Here is a 20906-nt window from a genome sequence, read left to right on the forward strand (position 1 = left end):
CAGGCGAGCTGCGTACAAGGGGCAAAGATGTAAGCGGACCTGGTGCTACCTGAACAGAGGGGTCTAGGGATGTGGGGTGGGGGGTCATAGTGGGCTCCGGGGCACCCGCGGGCGCCAGGTCCCGGATAGAGACCATGTCCTCCCACCCATCGTGGTATGCCACATAGGCATATTGGGGGTTGGCGTGGAGGAGCTGGACCTTTTCAACCAGGGGTTCCGACTAATGGGGTCGTACATGCCTCCGGTGCAGAACTGGGCCTGGGTACGCCAGCCACGACGGTAGTGTGATTTCCTAGGGAAAGCAAACATCCGCTCATGGGGGGTGGCATTGGTGGCCGTACACAGGAGGGACCTAATTGAATGCAGTGCATCGGGGAGGACTTCTTGCCAGCGGGAGACTGGAAGGCCTTTAGACCGTAGCGCTAGTAGAACGGCCTTCCAGACTGTCGCGTTCTCCCTCTCTACCTGCCCATTACCCCATGGGTTATAGCTGGTAGTCCTACTCGAGGCTATGCCCTTAGAGAGCAGGTACTGACACAGCTCATCACTCATGAATGAGGATCCCCGGTCGCAGTGGATGTAGTTAGGGTAACCGAACAGGGTGAAGAGGCCGTGCAGGGCCTTGACGACCGTGGTTGAGGTCATGTCCGAGCAGCGAATGGCAAAAGGGAATCGGGAGCACTCATCTATAACGTTGAGGAAATAGATGTTGCGGTCAGAAGAAGGAAGGGGCCCTTTGAAATCGATGCTGAGGCGTTCAAAGGGGCGGGTGGCTTTTGAGGTGTGCCCTGTCCGGCCATTAGAAGTGCAGCTTACACTCTGCGCAGACCGGGCAGTGTCTGGTTATAGACCGGACGTCCTCAACAGAATAGGGCAGGTTGCGGGCCTTAATAAAATGGTAGAGCCTGGTGACCCCCGGGTGACAGAGGTCATTGTGGAGAGTCTGTAGTTGGTTCACCTGTGCGCTGGCACATGTTCTGCGAGACAGAGCGTCCGGAGGCTCGTTGAGCTTCCCGGGCCGATATAAGATATCATAATTGTAGGTGGAGGGCTCAATCCTCCACCTCAGTATCTTATTCTTAATCTTGCCCCTCTGCGCGTTGTTGAACATGAAAGCCACCGAACGTTGGTCCGTGAGCAAGGTGAACTGTCGGCCAGCTAGGTAGTGGCGCCAGTGTCGCACTGCTTCGACGATGGCCTGAGCCGCCTCTTCAACAGAGGAGTGCTGAATTTCCGAGCCCTGAAGGGTTCGTGAGAAGAAGGCTACGGGTCTGCCCGCCTGGTTAAGGGTGGCGGCCAGGGCGAATTCAGACGCATCGCTCTCCACCTGGAAGGGGATTGACTCGTCCACAGCGTGCATCGTGGCCTTCGCGATGTCCGCTTTGATGCGGTCGAAGGCCGAGCGGGCCTCTCCCGACATGGGAAAAGGGTGGATTTGATAAGCGGACGGGCCTTATCCGTGTAATTAGGGACCCACTGGGCGTAGTATGAGAAGAAGCCCAGGCATCTCCTCAGTGCTTTAAGAGTGGTGGGAAGGGGAAGTTCCATGAGGGGGCGCATGCGGTCAGGATCGGGGCCGATGACCCCGTTCTCCACTACATACCCCAGGATGGCGAGGCAGTGAGTGCGGAAAACACACTTCTCCTTATTGTAGGTCAGATTTAGGAGAGCGGCCGTACGAAGGAATTTATTAAGGTTGGCGTCATGGTCCTGCTGATCATGGCTGCAGATGGTGACGTTATCCAGGTACGGGAAGGTGGCCCGCAGCCCGTTCTGGTCCACCATTCGGTCCATTTCGCGCTGGAAGACCGAGACCCCATTGGTGACTCCGAAGGGAACCCTAAGAAAGTGGTAGAGGCGGCTATCCGCCTCGAAAGCCGTATATTTGCGGTCCTCCGGGCGGATGGGGAGCTGGTGGTAGGTCGATTTGAGGTCAATCGTGGAGAACACCCGGTATTGCGTAATCCGATTGATCATGTCGGATATGTGCGGAAGGGGATATGCATCCAGCTGCGTGTACCGGTTGATGGTCTGACTGTAATCAATGACCATCCGGTGTTTCTCCCCAGTTTTGACCACTACCACCTGCGCTCTCCAGGGGCTGGTGCTCGCCTCAATGATCCCTTCTTTTAGGAGCCGCTGGACCTCGGACCTAATGAAGGTCCTGTCCCCCGCAATGTACCCTCTGCTCTTAGTGGAAATGGGCTTGCACTTGGGGGTGAGGTGTTCGAATAGCGGTGGAGGGGTGACTTGGAGGGTTGAAAGGCCGCAAGTGGTGCGCGGTGGGCAGTCTAGGAACTGTGGGTTGCAGACGGAGATCGGGGGAAGAGGCCCGTTGTACTGCAACGTGACACTCCTAAGATGGGTCATGAAATCGAGCCCTAGGAGTACAGGAGCGCAGAGGTGTGGCAGCACCAGGAGCTTAAAATTTGCGTACTCAGTCCCCCGAACCGTAAGGGTCACCACAGAATACCCGAGGACATCCACCGAGTAGGACTTTGAGGCCAAGGAAATGGTTTGCTTGACTGGCCACACCGAAAGGGCGTAGCGGCGCACAGTATCAGGGTGGATGAAGCTCTCCGTACTCCCCCAGTCAAACAAACAATTTCCCGCGTGGCCGTTTACCTGTATTTCCATCATAGACCTGGCGAGCTGATGCGGACGAGACTGGTCCAGCTGGACCGCTGCCACCGTGGATCCCGGAGAATCATCGACCTGCGTCCAAAATGGCGGCTCCCTTGTCTCGCCTGCGGCCGACGGTGTCCAAGATGGCGGCTCCCTTGACTCCCACGCTGCCGATGGCGTCCAAAATGGCAGCGCCCTTGACTCACACGTGGTCGATGGTGTCCAACATGGCAGCTCCCTTGACTCACACGCGGCTGATGGTGTTCGGATTTTCGGTTCCCTCGGGTCGCACGCTGCGCTGTTTGGTTTCGAGGCCGACTTTGCCCTGCAGACTTTCACGTCGTGGCCTTTCTTTCCGCACCCAGAGCAGAACACCTCCCTTGCCAGGCAGTGTTGTCGGGGGTGCTTCCCTAGACCGCAAAAATAGCACTTTGGGCTTGTAACAGCCGCAGCAGTCGAGTCATTGGTGGGACGCTGTGTGGCATAAGTCTGTGGCCCTCCTAGGTACTGGGGTGGTAGTGGCCGTGAGGCCCACGATGTCGCGTGATCGGGTGCGTACGCCTCGAGGTTACGGGATGCCACTTCCAGGGATTCAGCGAGTGTCACAGTTTTTGGCAGATCTAACCCACCTTGTTCTAGCAGGCGCTGCCGAATATAGTTGGATGCGATGCCCGTAACGTAGGCATCGCGGATTAAGTCCTCTGTATGCTGCACAGTGGATACAGCCTTGCAGTTACAGGCCCTGCCGAGCGCACGTAGTTCGCGGAGAAACTGTGCGTTTGATTCTCCCGGCCGCTGTTTTCGGGTAGCCAGAAGGTGCCTGGCGTAGACTTTGTTTGTCTGTTGGCTGTATTGGCTCTTTAGGAGCGCTAGCGCGTCCACATACGTCTCTGCGTCACAGATGGTGGCATAAACTGCGTCGCTTACCCGGGCGTTGAGCACGTGCAGCTTGTCTGCATCGGACCGGACGGCAGTGGAGGCTCCGAGGAAGGCTTCGAAGCACTTCAGCCAATGATTGAAGTTGTTGGCGGCTCCCACAGCTTGTGGGTCAGGGTTTAAAGTATCGGGCTTTAGAAGTTGCTCCATGCTGTTTTTTTTTCTCTTTGTGAATATAATTGATGCACTATCAATCACGATACGAAGACTCCAGTGAGTGAAATTAACAGACTTTTATTCACAAAGAACAGGAGCACACCCTTGTAGCTGACCTGGCCCAGACTGAGGCGAGGAGGAGGAACCATCACCTTTATACCTCGCTCTGGTGGAAAGGGAGGAGTCTCAGGTGGAAAGGGAGGAGTCTCGGGCCAGGTGCAGCATGGGTGTGTCCAGGCATACACATGTAGTTACAGTGGGTCACCACAAAGGTTAAGTGAAATCACTGTCTTGTGATGTATATATCAAGATTCATCCTCATGATCCACTACATTCATACACATACAGGCAACCAAAGACTCACAAAAGTATGTGCCATTGCGCTGTATTTTATCACTGACCGAATTTACATCGCATCAATTGGCCAAATGGTTGTGGTAATTATTACAGCCAGTTCTTAGTGAGATTTCCACGTACATAGTGAACGATTCCTACACCTTTGCAAAGATTGTATACAATCTACATATTGATAGCAACATCTTGTCAATGTGCTCATTCGATTTTGCAAGCTTGTTTATGAAGGTGCTGTTGAAAGAAGCCATCCACTTTTGCGCCACATCTCGATATCGCAGCAACATAGACAGCCTGCCATTTTCTGAATCTCTATTCATTGAACTTGAGAACTTAACAATTCATGCAGTCAAGTTCAGTTTTACTGACACTGTCTGCCCAATAGATCGTGTAGATATGGGACCCCCTCTGGATGCAGTACACAGTAACATTTTTGTTGGTTTCCATGAGAAATGTGTTTTTGTTGGAATGAAGCTTATACTCTACTCTGTTCATTTTTCCAGTACACAGATGATACGTACATCATCTTTGAATCTGCAGCCATATGTAAGGATTTCCTTGCACACCTTGATGCTCTCTATTCCACACCCCAATTCACTTTTGAGGTGGAGCAGACTAACATGCTCCCTCTCCTCAATGTGCTAGCTGAGAAATCTGCTAACAAGTTCTTCACCACTGTCTCCCGCAAGCCTACCTTCACCAATCAAAATGCGCATTGAGATCCGTATAGCTCCACAAGCTACAAAATTGGCCTTATCAACAATCTTGTAAATAAGGTCCTTGCCATTTGCCCATCTGCAGTCTTGACACACTAGCACCATGTGGGATAATGGTTATCTTAATCAGATCATTGTTGACTGTATCATACAAACTGTGGAGATGCCGGCGTTGGACTGGGGTAAACACAGTAAGAAGTTTAACAACACCAGGTTAAAGTCCAACAGGTTTATTTGGTAGCAAAAGCCACACAAGCTTTCGAGGCTCTGAGCCCCTTCTTCAGGTGAGTGGGAATTCTGTTCACAAACAGAACTTATAAGACACAGACTCAATTTACATGAATAATGGTTGGAATGCGAATACTTACAACTAATCCAGTCTTTAAGAAACAAAACAATGGGAGTGGAGAGAGCATCAAGACAGGCTAAAAAGATGTGTATTGTCTCCAGACAAGACAGCCAGTGAAACTCTGCAGGTCCACGCAACTGTGGGAGTTACAAATAGTGTGACATAAATTCTGATTCTAGGATCGCATGATAAAGACTCAGGAGGAAAAAAGCAGAAATATTTATGTGAAATAGTGTGACATAAACCCAATATCCCGGTTGAGGCCGTCCTTGTGTGTGCGGAACCTGGCTATCAGTTTCTGCTCCGCGACTCTGCGCTGTCGTGTGTCGCGAAGGCCGCCTTGGAGAACGCTTACCCGAATATCAGAGGCCGAATGCCCGTGACCGCTGAAGTGCTCCCCAACAGGAAGAGAACAGTCTTGCCTGGTGATTGTCGAGCGGTGTTCATTCATCCGTTGTCGCAGCGTCTGCATAGTTTCCCCAATGTACCATGCCTCGGGACATCCTTTCTTGCAGCGTATCAGGTAGACAACGTTGGCCGAGTTGCAAGAGTATGTACCGTGTACCTGGTGGATGGTGTTCTCACGTGAGATGATGGCATCTGTGTCGATGATCCGGCACGTCTTGCAGAGGTTGCTGTGGCAGGGTTGTGTGGTGTCTTGGTCACTGTTCTCCTGAAGGCTGGGTAGTTTGCTGCGGACAATGGTCTGTTTGAGGTTGTGCGGTTGTTTGAAGGCAAGAAGTGGGGGTGTGGGGATGGCCTTGGCGAGATGTTCGTCTTCATCAATGACATGTTGAAGGCTCCGGAGGAGATGCCGTAGCTTCTCCGCTCCGGGGAAGTACTGGACAACGAAGGGTACTCTGTCCACTGTGTCCCGTGTTTGTCTTCTGAGGAGGTCGGTGCGGTTTTTCGCTGTGGCGCGTTGGAACTGTTGATCAATGAGTCTAGCGCCATATCCTGTTCTTATGAGGGCATCTTTCAGCGTCTGGAGGTGTCTGTTGCGATCCTCCTCATCCGAGCAGATCCTGTGTATACGGAGGGCTTGTCTGTAGGGGATGGCTTCTTTAACGTGTTTAGGGTGGAAGCTGGAGAAGTGGAGCATCGTGAGGTTATCCGTGGGCTTGCGGTACAGTGAGGTGCTGAGGTGACCGTCCTTAATGGAGATGCGCGTGTCCAAGAATGCAACCGATTCCGGAGAGTAGTCTATGGTGAGCCTGATGGTGGGATGGAACTTGTTGATGTCATCATAGAGTTGTTTCAGTGATTGTTCACCATGAGTCCAAAGGAAGAAAATGTCATCGATGTATCTAGTGTATAGCACCGGTTGAAGGTCCCGTGCGGTGAAGAAGTCTTGTTCGAACCTGTGCATGAAGATGTTGGCATATTGAGGTGCAAATTTGGTCCCCATGGCTGTTCCGTGTGTCTGGATGAAGAACTGGTTGTTGAAGGTGAAGATATTGTGGTCCAGGATGAAGCGGATGAGATGTAAAATTGCATCTGGAAACTGGCAGTTGTTGGCGCTGAGCACTGAGGCCGTTGCAGCAATGCCATCGTCATGGGGGATGCTGGTGTAGAGTGCTGAGACATCCATTGTGACGAGGAGCGCTCCTGGTTCAACTGCTCCATGTGTGCCGAGTTTCTGTAGGAAGTCCGTCGTGTCGCGACAAAAGCTGGGGGTTCTTTGTACAATGGGTTTCAGGATGCCCTCGACATAGCCGGAGAGGTTCTCGCACAGGGTCCCATTGCCCGATACGATGGGACGGCCGGGTGTGTTTGCCTTGTGTATCTTCGGGAGGCAGTAGAGATCTCCAACGCGGGGAGTACGTGGGATGAGAGCACGGAGGGTGTTCTGAAGGTCCGGATCAAAGGTCTTGATCAGAGTGTTGAGTTGACGGGTGTGTTCTTTGGTCGGATCTGCAGGTAACTGTCTGTAGTGTTCCTCGTTGTTGAGTTGTCGGTACACTTCTTTGCAGTAATCCGTTCTGTTCAGTATGACGATGGCCCCTCCTTTGTCTGCTGGTTTGATGATAATGTTGCGGTTGGTCTTGAGAGCGTGGATGGCGTTACGTTGTGCTTGGGTGATGTTCGGGGCTGTCTTGTGAGTGCGGCTGATGAATTTGGTGTTGACGCACCTCCTGACGGCTTGGGCATACATGTCAATACATACAAACTGACCAGTGGGCCCAAGGTTGACACTTTTGGTCTTGAAAAGTACCTGATCTACCTCAAATTTTCCTGGAAAAGCAAAGTATATCATAAATTTGAACAACAGGTTAAGCAAATCATTTCACGCTACTACTGTGCGTGCAGTGGCTACGCAAATGGCATTTTCCACTGATCGGATACTGAGCCAGTCCAAAGAAACATGGGCAGTTGAGCAATGTTGTGGATGAATTGCAGCGCCAGAAAAGTACCAAGTACATCTGCCACCTGCCCCAACGATTGGCTGATCGTATAAAATGACATGGTCCTTTGGTTGCTTGTAATTGGCAGAATGCAAACCAAGCTCCAGCAACCCATGTTTGCAAAGACTAAAATAAAACCGTTAATATTAGCTGCAATTAGGCAGGGTTCACTGAACGATCCTAAGTGCACTAATAGCTACAGTAACAACCAGATTAAGATGAACAGTCAAACTCGTAATGTGATGCATTTACACCAGCTAGAAGTGACATATTTTCACATTCTCTACAAAGAAAAGGAATATGCTCAAGCTATGCCCTTTGTTTGAATTACCTAAGAGCTTCAAGAGCCTCCAGTTTTCCATTTCTTTCTTCATGGTATTGCCTTGGCAAATTGGTGTTGACTTGCTAACCAATCAGCAGCCTTTTCTCCTCTGCATAAATGGTTATGATCGTTTGAAATTTGGCATCCTCAAGTTTATCCTAATGAGTGCAAGATAAAAAAAGCTATGGCTCCATGTCTTTCTTTTGATCAATATTTGAAATCAGTTTTATTACATCTATAAAGATAACTTCAAAGCATTGTCAGGGACATTTTGCCAATGATCTGCAAATCCTGTATTCAAACCACAAGGATGTGCAATATTGCTGCAAATATTTTTAAAATTTCCTTAGTGGGATGTGGATGTTGTTGGCAATGCCAGCATTCATTGTCCATCCCAAACTTCCCTTGAGAAACTGGTGGGAAGCCACTTTCTTCACTGCAGTCTGTGTGTTGCAGTTTTGCACACTGTGATATTAGAGAGGGAATGCCAGGAACTTGACCCAGCAACATTGAAGGGACAGTAATATAGTTGACTTGCAAGGGGACTTGCAGGTGCCACTGTTCCTGTGCACCTGCTGCACCTGTTCTTCCAGCTGAATGACATCATGTGTCTGAAAGGCATTGTTCAAGAAGTCTTGATGAGTTGGTGCAGTGCATTTTGTCGATGGTACACATTGCAGCCATGTTCCATCAGTGATGAGGGAGTGAATCTTTCAGTGGATGAGGTGCTGATCGAACAGACTGTCTGTCATGTATGCTGTTGAGCTTCACAAGTGTTGGTGGAACTGTACTTTTCCAGGTAAGTGAAGGGTATTCTTTCACATAGCTAACTCATGCCTTGTCACATTAGAACATAAAACATAGAAAAAATACAGCACAAACAGGCCCTTTGGCCCACAAGTTGCGCCGGTCATGTCCCTACCTACCTAGGCTTATATATAGGCTTACCTATAACCCTCAATCCTATTAAGTCCCATGCACTCATTGTTAGGTAGCATATGTGTTGTATTGTCAGATAGTGTCTGTGTTGTAGCTTTACAGGAAGAGCTTTGGTAAAGGTGCAGCTCGTTCTCAGTGGGTTGTTCTTGAACCCAATAGCCTTGCTGTATCCAGTGCGCTCAGCTGTCTCTTGCTACTATTTGGAATGAATTGGAGAGCTCCCCCCTCATGACTTCCATTGACTTCAGTTGACTACAGAGTGGATTTTGTCAAGGTGAGGACTTAGGAGGCCTAAATGATCTACTATGGGAAATCCCACAGAGGGGTGAAGGAGATCAGTGTTTACCTCTCCAATTTCTTCTCACTGCCTTACCCCCACCCCCTCACCATCCCACCCTCCCCAAAACATCATACCTGACCACTTATCTCAAGGCAGCTTCTACAAATGTCAAAAATGTGAGCAGTTTTGCTCTCTAGTTTGGTAATTATGCTTTTCAGCCGGTCAGTTGGATTTGTGTGAAAGCAGTGTGTAATCGTACTGTGAATTGGTATGGGTGATGATGAATTCGATGATAATTAGCTTGATGAATCCGTTAAGTTTGATTGCATTAAATATACATTGATGAATAGATTTGTTAGTATAGTTGTTAAGTGGTGCAGATCTGTTTTTCTAAATTTAGTGGTGAAGGTTCTCCACTAGAATGGCCATGAAAGCCCTGTGTGTTAATGTGTTTTCCACATTGAGTTTGCTTGCTGGGAGAAGGGGATAGTGAGCTTGGTATTGGATGATTGTTTCTCAAACTCTTGCTTCCACTGACCATTTAAGTGGGTCAGAGACACCCGTGGACCACCTACTGTTCTTTACCTGCTTTCAGTTATCATCATCAGAATTAATGGGAATAATGATGCTGCTTTTGATCAAAAAGTAATGAGGTGATATCTAGTTCTAAGCTGGAGAGATTCAGTCTCTCATCATGTTTTCAGACCCACAAATGTTGCAAATCCAGTCTCGCATTTGCACGTTGTTGTGATGTCAGTAAGCGTATCAGACTGGACTGGTCAAATTCAAGATACTTGGGCCATTCATCAAGCCAAAAGTCCATCAAACTTTTTTTGCTCATTGCCAGCTTCAGTAATCCATCTTATGCAAGTTCCACAAGTTTGCCAAGCTATCATCATCAGCGATGGGTATTGATTGGGTTCAATTCAGACCACGTTGCTGCTGCCAATGGTTCAACTGCTTGGATGCATGCAGATAGGCCCTTCAGCCATCCAGTCATTGAAGCACTGTCAGGATAAATACTGACACATTGGGTGGAATTTTCCAGCCACGCCTGCACCAAAATTGAAAAATCCCACCCGAGGCCAACGGACCTTTCCATGGTCCGCCCCTCGCCCGCTACGATTCCTGTGGCGGGCAGAACGAGAAACTTCACCCCATTGTGTCCAATCCACTTTATTTTTCCCAATAGAATTATTCAATGTCCCAAAAATAGCTTAGCCTATTTTGTTGGTAAACAGACATCGGCGCAACAAAAGTTCATCATGTACTTTCCCTGAATTTTCATACTATTTTAACTGTTGAAATTTACACTTCATACTGAATTTTGTTTAATTTGTATAGATGTAACATACATGGGTGGCACAGTGGTTAGCACTGCTGCCTCACAGTGCCAGGGACCCAGGTTCAATTCCGGCCTCGAGTCACTATCTGTGTGTCCGCATAGGTTTCCTCCGGGTGCTCTGGTTCCCTCCTGCAGTCCAAAAATGTGTGGGTTAGGTTGACTGGCCATGATAAATTGCCCCTTAGTGTCAGGGGGACAAGGAGGGTAAATATGTGGAGTTATGGGGTTCGGATCTAGGTGGGATTGTTGTCAGTGCAGGCTCGATGAGCCAAATGGCCTCCTTCTGTGCTGTAGATTCTATGATCTTGTGAAACCTACAGTGTTGTTGCTCACACTAATGATAACTTGTGTCGGACATGTGGAAGCTGCTCTGTATGTGTGATGTTCCAGATTCCAACCTGTTCTCTTGTATGGCCTCAGTTGTGCCATTGTCGTCAGTGATTTGTATTTTGGAACTGTCACGGACCATGATAACCACTGGTATAGGATTAATCTGTACAGCGGATTTGCAAAAAATCCCAGTTCACTGCCCTGCTCATTGTTTCGTTAAAATCAGAATTTTAGCAGTAGTTACCAGAATTAGAGCAAACTTGAAATTGAATAATGCAGTGGAGGAGCCTGTCTTAAATGTAAAGTAATACCCTTTAATCCTTTTAAAACTTCCTCTGTCCCTTATCCTCAAGACAATAACTCTTGCTGGGGGACAATTGGCCCTCTGGCGCCTTGCAAAAGTTCTGAGCCGAGACTAAGTGGCAATAGTTTAATCCACTATGGGGAATAATCTAGCCTGTATTGTCCCCACCTGGTGTCCTCGTCCATTTCCAGCAGGATTTATGGGATTGAGATTGGTGGCAGAAATTTGACTTAATTTCCCCCTTCTTGAACAGAAGAATGCTGAGGCCAATTGTAATGTTACAACACTAGCTAACACAGGAAAAACTCAGAACTGAAGGTGAGACCTCCCTGTGGTCTAGCTAGATGAGCATCGGAAGATATTTGCAACTGTGTGTGTTATCATTTCTATTTTTGAGGGGAAATTGAAAACTTTTGCAGTAACTGTTACAAAACCATCTCAGCAGAGCTCCCTGCAAAATGAAAACTCTACGTGTAATGGACACGTAAGCGGATACCTTTCATTGCACTGTGTGAGAAAGCCATCCTTCCCGATTTCATATGCTAGTCATAGAGTTGGATAATGTTTGTTTTAAAAATAAAAAATTCCCAGTTATTTGAAAGGGTTTTGGGAAATGATTTATGAAGGAAGTGCATTACATTGGCAGCATTATGTCCCTCATCTTTAGCAGTTGAAAACATAAATTTATATAGTCTTTCATGTCCTCAGCATGTCTTAAAGCACTTGCAGCCGATGGCTTACTATGGAGTGCAATCACTGTGATTTTATAGCTTTTGATGATTAGAAACAGATCATGATTAAAAAATGGTAAAATTATTTTCTTCCCCATCAGACATGCCACTTCATGTGAGACGCAGCAGTGACCCTGCACTGATTGGTCTTTTGTCTTCTGTAACGGGACCTAACCTTAATCCAGCGGAGCCCTCTCGCAAAAACCCTACCCGTTGGTCTACGACACCGGGCTTTCCAAAGCCAAGCCAAACATCCAGTAGCCTTGACAGAAAAAAGGTGGGTTCACAGTTTTGCTTTAATTCTAGATTGGGAAGAAGCAAGGACTCGCACTTGCATCGTGTCCTGGGGTGTTCCACGACACTCGACAGATAATGACATTCTTTTCTTGAATTACTGTCACTCTCGTAGTTTTGGTAACATGCAGCAAAAGACCCACACCACTCGATTTTCTTGGATTTGGATATTGAATTTTCCAGTGAACTTCTAACTAAATAAAATTAATAAGATGAATACACTCCCTGAATTTTTTGAGGGCATTTTAAATGAATAAAAATCTGTATTCTTGAAAGGATGGGAGGATGCGAGAGTACGATTTACTTAATCACAGCGGATGATTTATACAATTATGATAACACTGCTTTAAAAATAGTAATGTAATAAATTGTTGAGAAAATGGTGTTGCATATTGACCCCTTGATGATAAATTTACTTTCAAAAATATCACTTTAGTAATCCTACTTCAAAACCTAATAGCTGTCAAGCAGACTCTAACCTCGTGCAGTGTTTTTCCTTCATTCAGTGCCTGCTGCTTTTGAAATCTACAGCTTTTGTATCCTACATGTTTTATTTTTTGCTTCCAATCCTCTGGTTGAATCAAGTTCTATTACAGTGGAACCTGCCCTCACGTCTGCAGCGGAGGCCTTTTGGGAAAAGCACAACATGTAGCCTTGTTCCAATTGCATTCTTATGTAGCTTCCAATCGTTAACATGCCTTAAAGTGTAGCAATCAGTTGGTTTGAAAATGTCGGAGGCGCTTCGAAATTTTATAAGGCAGCAATAAAAATGATTTTGAGAATCATCGAGTGCTGTTAAAATGCAGGCACTTAGCTGAGGTGGCTAGGAGGTGCCGAAATAGTTCAGATGATTGACTGTAAATTCCGTTAATTATAATGGAAAGAGGGTGCTGTATGGGAGTCTGGCTTTTAGTTACTTACAAAACACAATCTGCATAATGGAGGTTCCATTATAAGGACATCCGAAATAGGATGAGATGGTCATTTGGGCCTTTATGCTTGCTTTGTTATTCAATATGATTATGGCTGACCTTTGATCTCAGTACCACCTTTGCTAAAATATAAGTGTTATGAATAGGTAGAACTGAAGTGTAGCTGAAAAAGTGGTTGTTCAGTTTGAGCTAGATGGAAATTATTCATTAATGTATCCGGTAGACTTGTTAATCAATCGAGGTTGAAGAGCAACTTTGGTTTGGGTATAAGAATTTTTTTTTCTCAACTAGACTCATAGAATCTTGCATATTACATTATGGAAAGAGGCCATTCAGCCCAAGATGCTGCCAGTTTTGCAAATAGGGGATGACTAATTGCATTCAACCACCTCCTTTCCTTTGGTATCATTCCATTTTAAAAATGCACTGTATTCTGCCTCGGTAGCCAATTGTGATAAAAAAAACATTTCATAATCTCTTAAAACTCTGTGTGAAAACATTTTCTGACGACTTTATCATTCTCCTGACAATATTTCTTACTCGCTTCCAAATTTCTCATTGATTCATCACTCAAGGAAAAGCTTTATTTTAGCCTCTCGGAGCCTTCATACTTTTGAAGATCCGATTAATCTCTCCCCAGTGTTCTCTATTTTGGTTAAAATAAATTGAATGATGGCTTCTTTCTGAAACCTAACTTATTTTTGTTGCTATAAATGTGCTGAATTATCTACTTTCACATAATTCCCAGGTCAGCAATATCAGTCTAATCATAGGTTTGACGTAGATAGCCAATTTGGTGACTTGCCAGTGTAAACTTGCTGCTTAAATCTCTTACCCACTTTCACTCTCCTGTTGCCTTCATGGCCCTGTTTACATGGAATGAAAATTGATTTTCTTTAATTATGTGTATATAGGGTAAATACTCTTTCTCCACTGCATGCCCTCCTCCATCGCCCCGTGAGATCAGATAATTGAATTAAACCTTTCTACACTCTAGTCAAAAGATGTGAAAACTGAGTTTATCAGCAAGTTCATACTATGAACATAGAACATTACAGCGCAGTACAGGCCCTTCGGCCCTCGATGTTGCGCCGACCAGTGGAACCAATCTAAAGCCCCTCGAATCTACACTATTCCAATATCATCCATATGTTTATCCAATAACCATTTGAACGCTCTTAATGTTGACGAGTCCACTACTGCTGCAGGCAGGGCATTCCACGCCCTTACTACTCTCTGAGTAAAGAACCTACTTCTAACATCTGTCCTATATCTCTCACCCCTCAATTTAAAGCTATGTCCCCTCGTGCTAGCCAACACCATCCGAGGAAAAAGGCTCTCACTATCCACCCTAGCTAATCCTCTGATCATCTTGTATGCCTCTATTAAGTCACCTCTTAACCTTCTTCTCTCTAACGAAAACAACCTCAAGCCCCTCAGCCTTTCCTCATACGATTTTCCCACCATACCAGGCAACATCCTGGTAAATATCCTCTGCAATCTCCTTTCCAACACTTCCACATCTTTCCTATAATACGGTGACCAGAACTGTACGCAATACTCCAAGTGCGGCCGCACCAGAGTTTGGTACAGTTGCAACATGACCTCTTGGCTCCGAAACTCAATCCCTCTACCAATAAAAGCTAACACACTTAACAACCCTATCAACCTGGGTGCCAACTTTGAGGGATCTATGCACATGGACACCCAGATCCCTCTGTTCATCCACACTACCAAGTATCTTACCATTAGCCCAGTACTCTGTATTCCTGTTACTCCTTCCAAAGTGAATCACCTCACACTTTTGAAGGAGGGTGTTTGCACTTGTTTCGGGACTGATGGGTCTTGATCTCCTTTACCTTGAATAAAAGTTCCAAACGTGATGTGTTACTTCAGACAGTATCTTTGCTGGCACTGGAGAAAACGGGGGACATAACTATCAGCTCAACTTGAATAGGTCATCAAAAAGTGCCACAAGTCCACACTTAAAGTGATGATTGTGTTCCTGAAAATCATCACTTCAAATGAAGCATGGCTTTCCATAGGAGTCAATGTTAAAGCCAGAGTTAGGTTCCCAAGGACGATTGTTGCACAGAAAAATTAATGTAAATATTGAAAAGCTGTACCATACACCTGCAGCGCTGTGCGTTCATAGCTGAAATAATTTGCATAATAAAAAATCACTGAATATAACAAATTTAAATAAGACGATTGCATACAATAAGTGATTTTAAAATTGCTGCCTGGCAGAGACCTATTTAAAACACCAAATTTGTAATAGGTTCCTCAAACACATGTACTGTCCAGTACAGTATAGAACTGTAACCCAATACAGCAAAGAAAGAACAAAGTCCACAGTGTTCCTCAACTAATACAGGATATAGTAAAAAAAAACTGTTTTCAGTTAGTGAAGGTGGATACTTTAAAATGCAGCAAACAAAATGATCTTCGTTGAATGTAGAGTAGGACAACATGGCACCAACACAATCACAAGGCAGACTCTACTCAGGATTACTGGGCCTGATCATACAATGATGTCCTTACACAATACATAAAATTAAATACAAGGTAAAAGCAAGCCAATTAACAATACAAGATTTTCCAGTTAATCTGTTATTAGCACCCACAATGTGCATAAAGTGTCCCGAGATGGTGACATTTTGTAAACATCTGGGAGTGTCTTTATCCTACAGTGCTTGCCTTAGCTCGGTGATAGGACCCACACACCAGAATTGGAAGGTCTTGGGTTCAACCTTGTATAGAGTTGTGCATATAGTCTCGGCAAGCATCTCAGTGCATTACTGAGGGAGTGCTCCCTCGAAGGAGACGCCATCTGTCAAAAGTGCCACTTGTTGGTGTTGCCTGTTTTCTCCCAAGTTGCTCACAGCAGTGCCTAAGAGATCTGCTCTTGGCTTTGAGGATTCCTAAGCAAGCCTAACCTAAGTCTACAGATCATCTATAACTTGCTTTATCACCATGCACAATTCAAGCAATAACCTGTTTGGGGAATAGCTCACCACCACTGGAGCAAGATCAAATAGGATTCTGTACATCGTAACTGCTTTACTTTAGGGTTGCATAATAACAACAACTTGTATACTCTGATGCATCTCGAGTTTAATGCTGTGTCTGGATGGCAATCTGAACTGTGTGAACTTGGGCTTAATTAAAAATAAAAGCTTATTGGTTGCCTGCTTAAGAAGTTCAAATCAAAATAATTATCTGTCACTGTGTTTACTGAATTATACAGAAAGAGACAACACAGCGGAATCCAATGAATGGACAGGACAGCTACAGGAGTTTACCAAGAGACGCTGGCCACTGGTCAAATCAGTTTCAGCGAGACAATGCTCGATCTTCTTTAAGTGCCACTCATCCTATGGTGGATAAATGGTTGGAACGGCAGGAGCAGGTAATTTACTGAAATCTATTCCATGAAATGTCAGCCAATTCAGTGCCTTTGTGAGCAACAAAATCTGCAGATGCTGAAAACCTGAAACCAAACAGGACATGAGAGAAACGTTTGGCAGGTTCGCCAGCATCAGTTAACCTGCCTGGTATGTTAAGATGTCACTTGTGGACCCTTCATTAGAATTTGCATCCTAATGTTGACATTTACACAGATTCGCTGCAGATAGTTCTGGTAACTTGACCCAGCTACATGTGTGTGAACAATGATGTGGTGTCTGTGGCAGAATTTACCCACAAATCCTGCCTCTGCCATGAGTTTATATTGAGCAGAAATCAAAAGGTGATGTGAGTCTGGAAAAATAATTCCTGCCACTCTCAGCAACATCCTCCCACTATCCTGGCGGTGTGAGGATACGGCCAGTTCATAATCTACTTGCAGCGTTATGCAACTTTCTACTTCATTCAAAAGCAAACTGTTCATTAATGTCATCCTGTCCCGAGCCCACTGCTGAAATAATTAAAATAGCAGTTCCATTGTAGTGAAGGAAGTGCAGTGTTATGGGCTGGATTTCTCCACAGTACATTGTAAAGGTCACAATGCTCTGTGAGCAACCAATTTACATTTGCTATTTTTATTTTGTAACAACAAAGGCAGTCCTGATGTGTCATCAGTAAGGATTCCATTATCTCAAGGAGCAAAATCTGTCCATCTTCATGGCACCTGGAAGATTGTGGCCATTTCTGCAGATAGAGTATTGTGCGAAATCTAAATTTTATGCAAAATTTAAATTTTATGCGCAAGTAACAACGGAATGAAGTAAAAGAAAATGAATTGAATGACTCAGATATGCTAAGTCCCTTGTGAAATAGGGCTCTGGTGTCTCTTGACTTTATAAAAGTTGCTGCTGGACACGGGCACATATATGTATGGTGCACGAGGGGTTTCAGATTGGATTTCCCTGCCCCCACAGATAGCAAGATTCCTGATTTCAGCTTTCAATTAAGAGGCCTGCAGCCACCTCCTGAGAAGATTAAAAGATAGGCAATTAAAAGATTATTAAAAGATAGGCACAATATCATCTAGGACTCTGGTTGGGACTTGGTTTTGTGTTAAGCTTATAGCTCTGAACTGGGTGCTTCAGTGCTTGGATTTTGCACATAAAAACTAGCTGGCACTGGCTGACCAGACCCAAATGGAAAGTTCAAGCAAACACAGCAGCACACTCACCTAACCCTCAGCTAAGTGTTTCTAAACGTTCCCTGTGCTAAACACAAAATGGTGGTAAGCACAGGACTGGAAGAGACTATTCTATTCCTGGTGAGTCTGCTGATACTGGAACTCTCTGCTGTGACCCCATACCACGACTCAGGTCCCTTCATAATCCTCTTTTTTGATTAATTAGCCCTTTTCCTTTTGTACTATGTTCTGGTCTTGATCTCAATAATTTGTACTGAAGAATCCCACAGTTTATAACCTTTGGGCCATGAGCCTTCCATTTTCCTTGCCCTTTGGTTCTTCCGGTTATAATTCTCAATCTCCATCCTCACGTTTTTCCTTTCACCCACCAGTGGAAGCAATCATTCACTGCACTGTTCTCAATTTGCAGTCAGCATTGACCTAATTAACCACATGGTTGCTGCTCCTGATTTCACTGAAAATGCTTGCTCCCATGTCCCACCCTATTCTCGATACAAATGCCAATCTTTTTCCACATTGTGTTACCCAATTTCCCCAGTCCCTCTCACTCCCTCACCCGCCAATCCTTAATCTCACTCTTTCAGAGCCCCATCTCCGAGCTCCAATTTCGCAGTCCAGTTCTCCCACTTATCCTCCAAACTCCTTGACATCGCCCTTCCCCTCCGAGGCTACGGGCAACATTGCTCAGGATATTCATGTCCCATTCTGAGCGTTTCCCACACAACCTGATAGAGTTGGTATCATGGTGGAGGTAGGGGACTGAAGAGCCACAATTTACCTTTGATTCCCATTATTATTTGAGCAAATTACCAAAATTGATTATACTCCTGCATTATTTTAACAAATTCACACTGGCCATTAAGTTTATGAATGTTTAATCGATTGGACTAATTCTGTCCTACAGTCTTATCGGTGACTGCAGTCACAGAGGTGTGCAGGTTAAGTTGCTGGGCCATGGTAAATTGTGCTTTGGTGTCCCAAGATGTGTAGGTTAGATGGATTAGCCATGGTAAATGTGTGGGGTTACTGGGATAGAGCGGAGGGTGCGCATGGGTAAGATACTCTGTGTCGTGAGTTGGTGTAGACTTGATGGGCCAAATGGCCTCCTTCTGCATTTTAGAGATTCTATGATATCACACAGTGAGAAGAGAAATTAAACATGCATTTAATACTACACACTTGCAGTCTGTGTACGCATATAACCCACATGACTTAATTTAACAGAGAACTTTTTTATAATTGATTTCATTTGCAAAACTCATATTGGTATGTGGCTTCAAATTTTGTACCGAGATACTTCAGTTTACTGAAATAAGCTTCTGCAGTTGGTTTGTTTAGGCTCACTGACAGATTGTCTGGAAAAAATTACACCTTTTACTTCAACTGGAAATTTTTGGGAATCTGTGTGTGTGTGTGTGTGTTCCTATCAGGTGAACTGTGTATGTTACGTTTGGTTTTGGCCAGCCACTGAGTAGTGATATTTCCTAGCGAATGAGTGGCAGCTTGGTGTGGATCCAGTGTGATTTGAAATAATGCATGACAACTGCATAGTTTAATGGCTTCAGTCTCACTCACTGTCAGTTGACTGCCTTGTTCAAATATTTTGTTTGGTGGTATTAAATGTGTGTATTTTTCCACATTTCACTTAAAGTATTGCTGCGATTGCCTTTTTGCAACTGTTCAGAGGGAAGAAAACCTTGTTTGTACACTCGAACAATAATCCTCTAACACTCCATTAGTTATGGACAAGTGAGCTTGCGAACTGTCTGGAATGTATTTAAAGGGTTCGGTTCGCATAACTGTTTGTCAGAATGAAGCTGTATTGTCAGTAAACCTCACCTGAACTCAGGAGTTGTTTGTGCAGGTCTTCACTCATTTTCAAAGTATCTCCTACTTGACTTATTGTATCGTCCATGTGGTTTGTGCTTTAAAACAAATATGAATTTTGCAACGGTTGGCATATTTCTTCAGTATGCAAGAAAACTGAGTAATTGAGGGCACACCCCCCCCCAACTATCACTGCAGGGTTATTTTCTTTAGTGTGTTAGTGTATTACAGGAATACTCTCCGGACCGCAAGTCTAAAGTTCAGTGCCTTCTGGACATTGAGGGATATTGGGTCAAAAGCAGGTATATGGCATTGGGTTGCAGATCAGCCATGATCTCGTTGAATGGCAAATTGGGCTCAAGGGACTAAATGGCCTCCTGCTAATCCGCTGTTATAGAAATGCAAAATGCTAGAAAAACTCAGCAGGTCAGACTGCATCTATGGAGAGAGAGAGAGAGAAACCGAGTTAGAAGTTTCAGATTTTGATGAAAAGTCAATGACCTGAAATGCAACTCTGTTTCTTTGTCCACAGATGCTGCCTGACCTGCTGAGCATTTCCAATATTTTTATTTCAGATTTCCAGCAACAGCTGTATTCTTTGCTATCGATTGTGTAATAAGTCTTTGTGAAGGGTTTTTCAATTTTCAGAACATTTCTGTGAACTTTTATTTTTTTTCTTGGCCTTTAACAGGATATTTTTCTCCCTTTCATAATTGCTGTTTCTCAACGCATGGACTGCAGCAGTTCAAGAAGGAAGCTCACCACCACCTTCTTGAGGGCAATTAGTGACAGGCAACAAATGTTGGCCAGGCCAGCGTGCTCGCATCCTGTGAAAAGAATATTAAAAACTCGGCATGCTGGAGTTTATTTAGTTAGTTTTGGCCCATTGATTCACTCTCGACCTCTAAAGCCTAAATTATTTTGCCAGGAAAGTCCTTCACAGTCAGTGATGCCCAGTATGCTGCCCTAACTTTCATGAGCGCAATCTCTTTTCAGCTTTGCAGGAGAGTTTAGCATGATTATCTTGCTCAGTGCAGATCTATCCTAATAATAAGAATGCTCAAGTTTGATTCCTGCAGAGACATTTCTGCTTCTGAGTCTGCCAAAAAGCGTGATTTTGATTCTAACAAGCAGAAAATAATTCTCAAGATATCTTTAGCAATGATGCACAAGCTGGTCTATGCTGATTTATATTGGTTTTGATTACGTGCCGAGATCCTTGTTGGGCTCTGACAACTTAGTGCGCCAGCTTTAGTTTTGTTCCACTGGGGCCCCACAGTTGAATATGTACTATTTTGGAGCTTTTGACTCCTGCTTGGTAGCTTCTTTACTGGCTACCTGAAACAATTGTCCCATACCACACACACACACAGACACACACACACACGTCGATTCTGACATGCCATTTGTACCCAATTGTAGGGAGTACCCCAACTGTTGAACTGCTCCACTGAT

At 45.1% G+C, this 20906-nt stretch overlaps 1 protein-coding gene across 4 annotated transcripts in view; it reads left to right on the forward strand.

The window, feature by feature from the left end:
- Positions 1-20906, forward strand: part of pard3aa (par-3 family cell polarity regulator alpha, a) — an 847887-nt gene that overhangs the window by 410357 nt on the left and 416624 nt on the right. For all 4 annotated transcript variants that reach the window (XM_078233098.1, XM_078233104.1, XM_078233102.1 and 1 more), the window contains exons 4-5: positions 11891-12066; positions 16266-16427. In XM_078233098.1, the coding sequence (XP_078089224.1) occupies positions 11891-12066; positions 16266-16427 (338 nt within the window). The remainder of the gene's footprint in view (positions 1-11890; positions 12067-16265; positions 16428-20906) is intronic.

Source organism: Mustelus asterias, chromosome 2 (genome assembly GCF_964213995.1).
Source record: "Mustelus asterias chromosome 2, sMusAst1.hap1.1, whole genome shotgun sequence".
Taxonomy (NCBI): domain Eukaryota; kingdom Metazoa; phylum Chordata; class Chondrichthyes; order Carcharhiniformes; family Triakidae; genus Mustelus; species Mustelus asterias.